This window comes from Gambusia affinis, linkage group LG10, assembly GCF_019740435.1.
Source record: "Gambusia affinis linkage group LG10, SWU_Gaff_1.0, whole genome shotgun sequence".
Classification (NCBI taxonomy): Eukaryota; Metazoa; Chordata; class Actinopteri; order Cyprinodontiformes; family Poeciliidae; genus Gambusia; species Gambusia affinis.
In genome coordinates this window covers 17,615,149-17,628,788 of record NC_057877.1, presented here as the reverse complement: position 1 = coordinate 17,628,788, position 13,640 = coordinate 17,615,149, and the positions used below count along the sequence as shown (strand labels likewise).

The following is a 13,640-nucleotide window of genomic DNA, read 5'->3' as shown; positions in this document are numbered from 1 at the left end:
TACTCTTACAAACGTGGTTTTATAACTTTTATATTTTTGTTCTCCATCATTCAACAATCATACAGCAAGCGCCCTTTACCGCCCATGCTGTCAGTTTCACATCTGATAAAAATGTCTTCAACTCCTTTGACCACAGCATAAAAAAAAAAAAACTCAAGAAAAAAGAAAACTCAGGAAAAGCCAAAGAGGCAGCAGAATGAGCTGGACAATCATGCAGGAAACTGTATTTAGGGAAATGGCCACTTCCTGTTTTCCTGCCTCAACAAGGGCGATCTGTGAGCAGACCAACTCAGAAACACCGCCTACTGATACGAATGAACAGAAAACCAACACAAACTCTTCTTTGGGTATCAGGTTTTAGCAGCCTTACTCTATAAATTCATAGCTAAATAAATCATTTTTACTCTAGAAATGTTTGTCAGTTTTCTTCATTTCAGTTTCAAGGAGGATATATTTGAATAAACACCTGTTTTCAGATGTAAAGATAAAATTGGATACGTGTGGGAATCATGCTGCCGGCGTTTCATCAAAGAGGATTTCACATAAACCAGCAAGTCTAAATTTGGTACCTTCATGTCGAAGTTGCAGTCGTATCGCTTGATGAGGACGATGAAGGCGCCTGTCAAGTTTTCCCTGGGAGGCGGTTCGATGGGCTCACACGCATTTTCAGGTCGGGCACCGATCAGAAAACCCTGGGGGAATGGCATGAGCGCAGGTTAAGAGAAATACTTCATCTGTCCATGTTTATCTGCACATTTTCTCCCCAGGACACCAAAGAAAGAAATTTTTGGGTTACAATACACAATAAAATACTGCCACAGACAGGTGACCTGTCCAGGGTGAACCCCGCCTCTCGCCCAGAACGTTAGCTGGAGATAGGAACCAGCAACCCTCCCGATCCCACTAGGGACAAAGGTGTTAGAAAATGGATGGATGGACACAATCAAATAAAAAATGCATAAGCAGCTGTTCTTATGGTTAAAAACTCATAAAGAATCATTTTAGTATTGTAGAGGAGCATCTACAATGAAGCTAAGCAGTTGTTTATTAGCGCAATTACATGCTTTATTTCAAACATATGTAGGAACATACCATTTGCAATCAGATAATTGATGCATGATCAATTTAACTAAAAACATTGTTAATGTTACTCTCAGTTTTAATCTACAACTTGGCTTGAAAAGAGACAGAAATAAATCTGGCAAAACGTGAAAGTAGATACTTTTCAAACCAAACTAAGAAAAACTACATGTATGCAATATTGTTAGCTTGATGTCAATAAAGCTATTGTTCATAGATTTTCCTGGAAAAATTCAGACTCTTGCGTTTCACTATCACAGCTCCTCTCTGTGACTTCCTGTTTTCATCCCATTTGCAGCTACAGCTTTGAAGAAAGTGATGAGGAGATAGAGAGAAGATGAGAGAAGAGGGGGCTTTTTGGTGCGATGCCGTGATCAAGAACAAAAGGAGAAACAGCAGAGAGACAGAAATGAGACAGTTCTAGAACGACAGGGGATAAAAATAAGATAAAAATAGTTCAACTAACTCAACAAAACCAGTCTCTACAGTCTAAAGAGGAGTAAGGTGTTATAAACAAGAGGAGAATAGGGTATGGCCTAGTGCTAGGAACATTTCAAAACCTCAGCTTTGCTTATGCAAGTGTAACTAACACCAGAGGAAGACAGGAAGTGTGGATCGCAGTGGGACTCTGCGTCTACCTCTCTTAGAAAGCCGGGGCTTTCAAACCTGGCACAAAAAACTGAGGAGTCATCTCTTTCCCTCACACACATAAGGCCCGTGTCAGCTTGCAGCAAACTCATTTCCTCTGAGCACATCTGGCTGGATGCCACACTGACATAGCAACAAGCAGCAGTTGAATAATGACCAAAGGGATGCATTGCATTCGCGCAGCCGTCTGTAACCCAGCAGGAGGACGAAAACTGCTGTGGCTTAACTTGAGCAAAACTTGAGATATATAGAGAGTACATTCTGCAGGAAATGGAGAAGAAGGAATGTGAGGAATCACCCAGTGCCTACAACAACACCACCTCTGGGTGCCTCCAGTGCAGCCGCTGCTTCCTGCTAAATGATGTCACTGTGCCACTGCCTTACATTCCTCCTCCCAACAAACCAAAAGCAAGAGTGCCCTCTGTTGAGGGAAAATAAATACTGAGAAGCACATGCAAACACCGCAGGATGTGGAGACAGCGTCAGGCTGAGAGACAGGAAACTAACGGGGAAGGAGGAGCCATCCTGGAAACAGTCTGGGAGTAAGTTGCTTCTTCTTTTTCAATAAAGATTTTAACTTTAGACAAACACTGGGATAAGCATGGCACATTAAGCCTAAAGAGGTAATTAGAGCCATACAGCATTGCTTAACAGAAGCTCATGAAGTAAGCTTTCTACTGCAACTTCTAATGAACAAATCAACATATCTGAGAAGGCCAGAGTTTAAGGAGCAGATAAGTGACGAATGCGTGACTCGTGACAGCACCGTGTCCAAGAGATGAATCATTAAACCATCCACGTCTAAACAGCAGAAAAGAAAAATGTAACTATTTGAGAGTGAAACGTTCAGCCGCAGTTTGAAAATGTTCTTATCTGAGATCAGATTTCTGCATGTTCTGCTGTGATCGAGTCATGAATCCGATCTCTAAGGGTTGTTAACTGTAATTGTGCCTGTAAGATCTGGAGAGATGAGGACTGAGGAGCCAAAAGTCTCACTGCTATCAGCTGCAATGAAAAATAAATAGATAAATACAAGAATCTGTTTTTTTAAGGCTCAACACAGTTCTGTAGATAAACATTTAAACACAAACTTGAATTCTGCAATAACTCATTCTGTTTTAAAATAGTAGTAGTAGATGTCCTGTCACCAGATTCTCCCTCCTGAACCTCAGATCTCTGCAGCTCCTCCAGAGTCACCATGGGCCTCTAGCTGCTTCGCTGATTGATGCTCTTCTTGCTTACAAGGTCCATCCATTTAGGTAGACGGCCGCGTCTTGCTTGGTTTGCAGTTATGTTGTTTTATATCCTAGTCCTGTTATAAACTTTTACGTAACTTTCTGCCTGACCTGTTTAGAGCTGCAACTAACGTTTATTTTAGCAATCAACTCATCTATCAATTATCCTGATAATTAATCAAATAAATAGTTATTTAACCACTGAATATTTTTTATGCAGTATTCAAAATACACTGCATGATGCAAATAAAAAAATATCCTATTCATTTTTTTAAAAAAAGAAAATGAAACTCAAACATGAGTATGTTGTCCTTTCACAACCTTTTTATGAGTCCATTTAATCGATCACTAAATTAAATTAGTTGACCATCATTTCAATAATCGAGTCATTATAATTAATCCGATTAATCATTTCACCTCTAGACCTTTCCTGTGGGTAACTGTTTGGTTTCTGTTCACATCTGTTCATTGTTTTAAATGTATCTATCAACTCTAAAAAGGAAACTTAGAAAACTGGCTGCACTGGACTTTATTATTTAGACACAGTAAAGGGAGCGGAATGTTAATGAAAGTTAATATATATATATTTTTTATTTCTAAGTGAAGTCATTCTGCAGTTGCAATGTGACAAAATGTAAAACGATTTACGTGATATGAATGCTTTATACCCACAGCGCTGACAGAGGGGATTTCATGTTGCTGCGTCGCTCCACAGGCGGGTGAGAGGAGGAGAGGATTTCTTCCAAATGATTTCACAGGGATTACATTTAATCCTGTCAGAGTGATGCACCCTATCGGGCTTGTTTGAAGCTTTGCTGCTAGTTGGAAGACTAAAAACAATAGATTTGGTAGATTGCTGGAGGACTGACCGAGGCTTCCTGAGAGCAGGTTAAGAGCTCGAGCGACCTCAGGCTCAGATTATTTCATGTTGGGATCCATAGCAGACTGCGCGCTCACAGAGCTGCAGAGCTCATCTTTAGACGGTCGTACAGACCGTGCATTTAGCCACCAACAATAATTATATGACTGCAGTGTCTACATGACCAGGATGCTTCACAGACCACAAGCCCTCTTACTGAATACCTTTATAATTGGGAGGAAGTGAATGAACGTAATCTGAATCCTGTTGTGTCTGTTGAGAAAACATGGCTGGAGAATGAGGACATTTTTCTGGAAATCCCCTAAAGTAGGTAGAAAAACCCAGCAAAACCAGGAATAAGACTTGCTCACTTGATGGGGCCAGGACTGGTCCCCCACATTCACTGCATGAGCCACTTAGTCAAACCACAGAAGCGAAGTGTTTTATTTTGTAACTCCTAGCAAAATTGTTTAAAACAGGAACAAACTAAACACTTCCCTCTGCTTTGGTTGGCACACAGATCCCAAGATTCACAAAAAAACCTTCTCTAGAGACAATTTAGTGTAGTATCTATTAGCATCACATAACCACATTTCCTTACAGTGAAACTTATGGAAAATGACTGGAAATCCCCAGCTGGGACAAAAGGTTTCACGTTTTACATAAAAAAATAAAGTAAAATACTTCTTAGGCTGTAAGCTGACCGATGCCTTAGTAGAAAGTATACCTGGCAGAGAACTAAGAATTTCCCTTCAGCTGCTCCAGCAGTTGGTGAGACCCACAAAAACAGGAACTGGTCCATCTGTGCTGGTTTCCAAATGTACAGGCTGATAATGGCAGCTGAACCTGGCGCTAATGTCCGCCATGTTTTCTCCAGCTAAAACACTTATCCTAATAAATTACTGGGATTACAAAACCAATCCAGACAATTATAACTTTTCTAATTTTCTCTCGTGGAAGACATTCATATAAACTGGAAACACGGGCCTTTCACTGGCTCTCAATAACCTTGGATAAAAGCAAGAGTCAACTAATGCTTTTATATTTGGTATAATAACAAATGCAGGTTTTAGCAGTTTTTCATGTAGTAACTTTATTTAATCATGACCGAATGATACTAGAAATGTGTTTTTAACATTTTCCACAAATATTAAAATCCCATATTGGAGTGAATGAGTTATATTTAGCTGGACTTAGTGCAAAAGTGTGTTGTTTGGTTGTAAAGGTTGCAGACGTCTGTTGCAAACTGACAAAAAGCAGAACAGAAAAACTGGGAAATTGCAAAAATAATGCCCCGCTTCCGTCAGCATGCAGCTGATGTATCAAAGACATCTCCCAGCAAAAGCATGAAAGGGAGAAATTTCCAGGCTAGAGAAACTTTCCTGCAACAACCAGTTCAGGTGATCAGGTCATTTCTGTGCTTCTGCCAGAACAAGAAAAAGAGAGGCGCCATTCTGCTGCAGAACGGCGCTAATGACTCACTTAAACTGTTTAAGTGCTTTCACGGTGTGAACATTTGACATTTCTCCTGGAATTGAAATGAATTCACTTATTTGCACACTTGAGCAGGAAGCTACAGAAACCCCAGGATGACCCCAGGGCTTTTGGAGATTTCATGCCTCAATTTAAATATAATTGAGCAAGAAATGCCATTAGTGGGTGAGCAGAACTGGCTGCCGGGAATAGCAGTGTTGTGAAAAAGCATAAGTGGTTTAAAAAATAAATACAATAAAGGTTTTACTGTAATTTGAATTACATTTAAATGAGGTGGTGTGGGATGACCTTAAACAAGCTCTTTGTGATCCAAAATGATAGAATAAAATTAATTCTACAAAATAAAAGGTGAGAAAAAAATTCCCCAGAGTAAAAAGAGTGTGAATTGGTATTATAAAAGTAGAATGAGTAAAAAAAAAAAAAAAAAAAAAATGAAAACCTGGACCATTTGAGGCTAAACAGCAAGTCGACAGTTTGACTCATTGTTTGCACAAAGCTTTTCTGTTTGTACAATCACCATATTGAGTCTTTTGTCTGTCAATTTGTCTGATACTCTGGACTCTGTGTGAAAAGCATAGCACTGTTTTTAATCTGCATGAAAATAAAGGCCTCAAATCAAAAATATTTTATTCTTTCATGAATAAAGATCGAATGAGGCAAACCTTAAAAGCATTTACTAAAAAAAAAAAAAAGCTACTGAGAATCACTGAGAAATAATAGTAACAGATGCAGCTTGATTTATCTGTCATCTTCCATATTTACAACTTGTAGAAAAAGATTCAGAAAGACATCTGACCTTTGGGTTAAAAATATGGCATTAAACATCTATTTTGGTTTATTTTACAATGTTTTTCCTACCTGTTAGTAACAATGTCTTTAATAGATCAGTGCTGCTAATGAAACAAGCTCTTAAAAAGAAAATTGTCAGACAGTCAACCTTTTTCAGAACTGAAAGAAAGTAAATGAATAGAACGGAAACAAAAAAAGACCAAATTAAACATATTTCTGCTTCACGAGGCTCAGGATTATTTATAAATTGTGATTTTATATGCTCTATCTAATATAAAAACATCTGAACGAGACCTTCATGTTTGCTTTTATGCTGAGCCTTATTTGAATCACAGAAATTGGGAACTTAAACAAATACGATGTTTCTCAAGGAAATATTTGCAACAAAATCAACTCACCACCTCTAAAATCGCAGAGTATTATCTATGGTACTCTAGGAAGTTTTCAGCTTAAATTAAATTATTTCTAGAAAGAAAGTGAAACAATTACTTCATAAAAAAAAAATTATGCCAGCGGGCTTAATTAACAGAATTAAAGTTACCAATAAAACAGTTTGGTGAGTAGCACAGGCCTAGAGCTGTCTGGAGCAGAGGCTGTGCTGATTGTAAACACAGACTTGTGCAACTGGAAACAGGAAGGGCTCTGTATGCAGCCGTCTTCGCTGTGGGGAATCATCAGGAAATAAACAGGCTCGTGTCGTCTTGTGATGCTTCTCTGGAGATTAAAACAACTGTAAACTTACAGTATTACATTATAATAAACTTTTAGCAGTTCTTGGTAAAGAAAGTAAATATCTGATACATTGCCTTAAAAAAAAAAAAAGATTCACAGCTCTTGGGAGATTTTTCAGATCTTGTCATATTACAAACACAAATCCTTTGCTTTTTGCTGGGATTTAATGTAATAGAGCAACAGGCAAAGTAATGCATAACTGGAGGACAATAGTACCTTGTGTGTAGGGGAAACTAATACTGCAAATCACCCTAAATCAGAAGTATGAAACCTAACTTTTCCCAAATATGTTAAAAACATGAGCATTTTTTTAGGGATGAACCAAAATGAAAACACAGATTTTACGACTCTAGACAAACGTCCTCCATGACCAGAAAAAAAACAACAAAAAACTAACTCTCCTTTTCGAAGTTGATTTCTGGGCTACATTGGACAACAAATATTGTTACTCTGTGCAGCTGTAAAAATCACAGACTGTGACAGCCTGCTGCCAAACTCAACCACACAGAGACAAATATAGGCAGCAATGAAGGGAGTAATTTTGGAAACCCTCAGACACCTGAGCAGCTGGTATGTGTGACGTTGAAGCTTTCTGTCCCTCCAAACAGCAACATGAGGCCAGAGGTACAGAAAAGAGATCGATGGAACACAGAAATTTGAAATAAATTAAAACAGAAAACAGAGAAACTAATCCCGTTGTTATGCAATAGTAATATTCTCCCACACGTAAACAAAGTGCATTGACTATATGATAATCCCTTTTGTTCTTCTGGGTTGATGTGAGTCAATTTCAAACTGATTGAAGTAAAAAAAAAAAAAATAAAAATCTCAATGAGCCTTTTTGATCTGAGAAAGAAAACCTGACAACAGGATGGTTGTTTCATGCACTTTAGATAACAGTATTAACTCATTTAGGCTTCTTCAGATGTTCAGTCTATTTATAACTGAAAACACGGAGAGAAATGAGCTGTTGACTGGGAACAGATGACTTTTAGACAATATTTCTTCTTAAGAGCTGCCAGTCTGTACTGACAACAACATTTTACAGCGTGTAAGCTGTTACTGGAGAAAAAATGAGATATTATAGATACCAGTTAGGTCTTTAAAATTAGGTCAGAAGAAGAAAAGATGTGAAACGCTGTTTAAAATTAATTTTTTTTTAATGTTCAGACATGTTCCTTCAGGTTGCAAGAAAGCAAGAAAAAGCTTCCAGCAAAGTTTCTCTTTTTTATGGTTCCTACCTCTGTTTGAAGCATGTTAAAATTGCAAATGTGGACGGCCTTTATAGATCTCAATTTATATAATTATATTTATCTTAAAGGGGATTCATCCAGAAACTGCCTTTTCTTTTTTATGATAGCTGTGCTACCCTCACCAGACCTCAATATAAAATGCTAAAGAAAATTTGTAAAATCCATCAGCAAAAAATGTTTTCTTTGTTTTAAAATACAAAAAAGAAAAAAAAAAGTTTTACAACGACTGCTCTCTAGTATAGACAAACCTATGTTTTAATCTTCCTTTATTTTATACCTTAATTTCTTGGAATAGACAGAATAAAGCTTTACAAAAACTGCAGAGCAAAATATCAGCCACAAAACCCCTATGAGTGCATCTGCATGTACAATTATCCATCTGATCATAAATATTTTCTCCACTTCACAGGTAATGAATCCAATAAAACTGTATGCTTGAAAAAAAAAAAAGTGACAACGCAAGACTTTCAAATTTAAAATCATACCCTTGCATCAGTGCTAAAATTATAGTTTTCAACACACATAATGACGATAAATATTGCACACACTAATTTGACAGTGTTACAAACTCCGTTGTCCAAACACCAACAAACACCAAACAAGGCATTACATATTTCTCCATCAACTTGTCTATTTGAATGAAAAGCCTTTTTGTGCAACATCAACAAGTTCTTGCCTGTGGGAATCACTACAATGGCCAGCTTAGATAGCAGACATGAATCACCCCCTCTGTTTGGGAGCTTTGTGGATCAACTTCTGTGAGGGCTGCTAATTATGGGATACAAAGAGATCCCAACAACAAAAACAACTGAACAACAACACATTGAAATTAAATAGTTTTGACTCTCTAATGAAGCTTTTGTTGAAGAGAATCGGAAGGTTTCTACACTTTTTCAAATGTCACCATGGAAATTTTACAAAACCTTTCAAGGTTTACTTTAGAAAGATACCCACTGTTACTGCATTGGGTTTGCTAGAGTTTAAATGTTGGAGACTTTGAAACCTTCAGGAAAGCATTAAGGAAAATAATAATAATAATAATAATAATAATAATAATAATAATAATAATAATAATAATAATAATAATAATAATAATAATAATAAAAATAATGACATGTAAAACCTTAACATTGTCAGATTTTTATCTACACCTTCCACAAATCATGAAACAATACAACACTGAATTATGTATCTCGTATGTACGTGTGGTAAAGAGTTACTTCATGGCTTTTGAGGCACCTCAAAGAATGGATCAGCATACTTATACTTGTAAAATCATGACTTATGAATAGTTATTTATCTGACACTTTTGTGGCTAAAAACCCTGTTTAAGAACATAAAGGTCCAGTTCAGGAAGATGTTAAAAAAAACAAAAAAACTGTGAAATGATCTTTTTGTGATTTTGAATGTGTGTGCATTTATTCTGTCTGATACCCAAACATCACAACAATAAGTGACTTGACCCAAAACCTGAGTTTTGATGTGGTGAATCAAAGATAAACAATATTACCTGAATACAGATCAGTTTAAAAAAGATCAACTTATTTATTTGTTTATTTATTTTATCTGCATCTATTAAATCATTGACTAAAGGAATAAAGTCTGGGCAGATTCAGTCAATGTTACTAATTTTATACATAATATTAAATATGTTTCAAGTCTGCAAGAGATCCCCGAAACTCAGAACTGATAAGAACAACCGCTGACCCTCAAACACTCACCTTAAGTCCATCGCTGGGGAGCCGGTAGCCGAACCGAGCAGGCATGTCGTCGAAGGTTTCGGTTTTGTTATCAAATGAGTACTGAAATAAAGCAAAATAGATTCAGTATTTCAACACAACTGCAGCACAATGACTGCTCAAAGTCCTAAAACACAACAATAAATTAGTCATTCTAATCTGATCAAAAATCATTTTAATTTGTGTGGGGGGTTTTTTGTGTCTTGTATTTCTTACAGCAACGATGTCGGCCTCCACTGGCAGCAGGTTAAGGAAGGCGAAAAGCTGCACGGTGAAGATGGTGTAAACCTGCGTGGCGGAGAGCATCAGCATTCCCAGAGAGAGCAGCATTTTGGCATCACCTTACAATCCCCAGCTTCTATGCCACTCGCTCATTAACACACAAAGCCAGAAGCACATATACACAAATGGCCACGCAGACTGGCCCGCAGCAGGGCTCCCTGACGCCAACTGTGGTCGTCACACCTAAAAAAATATAGAAAATACAGGGATATTTGTGTAAGTAGAGTGAGACTGTGTTGGCTGCTGCAGCTTCCTGTCTGTCTGTGTCAGGTGATCTGCTTAATGGGAGCTTGGATGTTTGAAAGCAGTGCCAACGGTGCAGTTGCAATAGTAGGTGTTAAAAATTTTGGCATTCCAAGGGAAGCACTACATCCATAAATGTGAATAACATATTTCCTGTAAGTTTTATCTATGTATAACTAACCACAAATGTAAGGAAAACATGTTGCAAACCAAACTACTAAAGAGTCACATAAAAAGCAGAGAGAGAATGCTAGCAGTTGCAACTTTAGCAAGCTTTCCAGGATGAAAACATCATATGCAAAAGAAAAAATGTAATTTCCTGAATGTGGCTTTTCTTTTTCTTTTTTTTTTATTGGAAAAACTAATGCCAACTATTTAAAATATTATTATATGAATTTTATTACTCCAAGCCTGAACTCTGTATTCTTATAATCATATGTCAAAGACACACATGAAAAATCATTTCACTTACGGTATGTTTAGTACGTATGTTAAGATTATCGAGTCTGCTGCTGACATTTTTGTTTCAACTGCTTGATTGGTATTCCCTATATCTCCTGCAACTTCCCATGAAAAGCAGCTTTTTATTTGTTCTTACAGACTGTAGTATTGAAATGTGTTGATGATATCAATGTGTTGATGATATCATCAATGTGTTGATGATATAATTAGTGTTTTGATGATATCATCAATGTATTGATGATATCATCCGTGTTTTGATGACATCATCAAGGTATTGATGATATAATCAGTGTTTTGATGACATCATCAATGTGTTGATATTATCAATGTGTTGATGATATTTTTGTCACAAAATATCTAAAATATAAACTATCTGTTTTTATATTCCAGTTAGCATATATTATCGCTGAAATTTTTGTTTGAGAAAACCATGTTTGATTTATATTAAATAAACCTAAATATACACTTGGAAAATGCTGTCTTCATGTATTTGAATATTTACCTTCTTTTCTTCATATCTTTTGGATAAAATATGTTTCAACATACTGTATGATTCATATGAAAATGGTGCCATGATAGGTACAATCATTGTTTGAAAATCTGTGGCCATAATCCACTATCTTAAACTTTGTCACAAAAATATTGTTATCACAATACAAGAACATTGTGAACTAAAAACATCAGGTTGTAATTCAAGAACACAATATAATCATATTTGCTGTTCTTAATATAACCCACTTTTCCAAAGCAAACTATATGAGACCACGGGTGAGTTTTCTTGTTCATCATAGCAAAGGCTCCATAATGGGGAAGTGAGGACAACGTCTTTCCTAAGAGGAGAGGTCAGATGATGACTGAACATCAAGTGACAGTGATCTAATTTTCCAAAGAAAAGATGAGATCATAATATGATTACTAAAAGCCAAGAGGGGACACTGTAAATGACAAAACATGGTCATAAATAAGTCTAAACTACCATTAAACTGAATCCGACATTAACAATTACACGCGTATCGGTGCAATGCAATTGATACAATCACAATAACGCTAAGCATTACATGTTCAGGACAGTACTTGTGCAAGAACCAATGTTGACCCTCTTAAAATGTTGATGTCAGCGACCAAAACAGAGCAATTTAGCATAAGGCTAGCACAAGCAGCTAGCCCCCTTCTGGGTGCTTACCTCTTTTTCTGCACGTATCTTCGCCTTTTCCAAGAAACTACCAGCTGTCTGCGGCATTACCCTCCTTTACTGCGCATCGCGTTAAGGAACAAAAACAGAAGTGATGACAGCGGATGCTATACATTCCGTTTGGACGAGGGGATCGATGAGTATGACCATAAACGTTACAGTTTAATCCTCACCGTTAGCTTCTTTTTCGTTCTCATGTGAGCGCAACAACTTCCGCCCCCTGCGGCGATCCACCCTCAGCCTCTGATTGGATGAAAGTCCCATCAGTCATCTAATGCCGGAAGAGACTAAGGACATAAACAGATCCACGTGACAGGCTAGCAACCATTCGCTGCCTTTTGCAGTCTCATGAGCTGAGTGTGAGGTCGATATTTGACCATTACCAGACCTGATCGTTGTAATAATTTATTTATTCACGATAAAAGCAAGAATTGCTCAATAATTGCACATACTGTCAGCGCTTACAGTACAACAAGAAGAGTAAAACATGAACCAGTGAACAGTGAGTTTTAAATATTGAGCACGATTTATAGAAAATAAGATGCAACTTCGTTATTTGGCTAAATTAAATTACATTAAATTGTTATTCAGTACATTGACAATAATTACCTGGGGTGAACAAGAATATCATTGATAAGTTGCGTATGTTTCTGGGATTATCCTCTACTTACCTGCTTTAGAAGGCAAAGGTAAACAGCTCCAACATAAGCGAATCTCAGACACGTGGAGAGCAATAACGATTGAAGGTACACACCAGGTTGCTGCCGGTTTTCTTAATTTTTTTAATTTATAGACCTTAAAATGCTGCACAGAGTTTGAATATAAGTAGGTAATAATTACACTGAATTACATAAATCTGGACATCACTTTTCCAGTGATTTTGTTTACTATAGCTTTTCAAAATGTATTTTAGATATACGCAGTGGCAGCATTATTTGATTTGAAATGAGGTTCGATATGTTTTCAGACTCACTTCACCCTAAATAAAATACATTGTGCCTCTATTGACCTTTAAAGTTCACTTAGTAATTTAATAGTAATTTTAAAAATCCAAAAACGTGCCATTTTTTATCCACTTCAGAACATTATGAGCTACTCTATGGTAATATATCACATAAAACTCCAATAAAATATATTGATGTCTATATTTATACTTATTTATAATGCAACAAAATGTAAAAAAAAAAAAAAAAAAAAAAAAAAAGAAGCAAAAGGTATGAATGCTATAACCAAGGCACTTATTATACTCCCTAAAGCAAATATTTTATCTGTACTAGAGTTAGGAATGGCAAAACAAACTTAAAATATTGTCATATTTTATTGTGTTTATTGCAACGGTGACATAAAAATCTAAGAAGTATTTTGAGAGTTATAATTTCTATCAGGAGTTTTTGTTAAAGAAATAATAGCATCCAAGAATATTCCTCTACTGCCACCATGTGTTGTAATTTTGTTATTTTTCTGGAGATTATCAAGTTCTACGGGTCAACATAACTGGGTTAAGCATTGTCATATCTTGTGAATCTGAATCCAAACATTTTGTTATTCAGTTATTTAATGTGTTTCACATATAGAGACAGTTTGCTTTGAGTAGCTTTTTTTCCTCCTTACTAAACAAATATAATTGTTTTT

The 13,640-nt window shown here is 36.5% G+C and overlaps 1 protein-coding gene across 1 annotated transcript in view; it reads right to left on the bottom strand.

The window, feature by feature from the left end:
* The window catches only part of rnf13 (ring finger protein 13), a 35,423-nt gene extending 23,148 nt beyond the window's left edge, over positions 1–12,275 (bottom strand). The window contains exons 1-4 of the mRNA XM_044129230.1: positions 12,000–12,275; positions 10,046–10,294; positions 9,812–9,892; positions 570–692 (exon numbers count right to left, since the gene is read on the bottom strand). Coding sequence (XP_043985165.1) covers positions 570–692; positions 9,812–9,892; positions 10,046–10,159 — 318 coding nt within the window. The 5' untranslated portion in view covers positions 10,160–10,294; positions 12,000–12,275. The remainder of the gene's footprint in view (positions 1–569; positions 693–9,811; positions 9,893–10,045; positions 10,295–11,999) is intronic.
* Between the last annotated feature and the right edge of the window lie 1,365 nt (positions 12,276–13,640).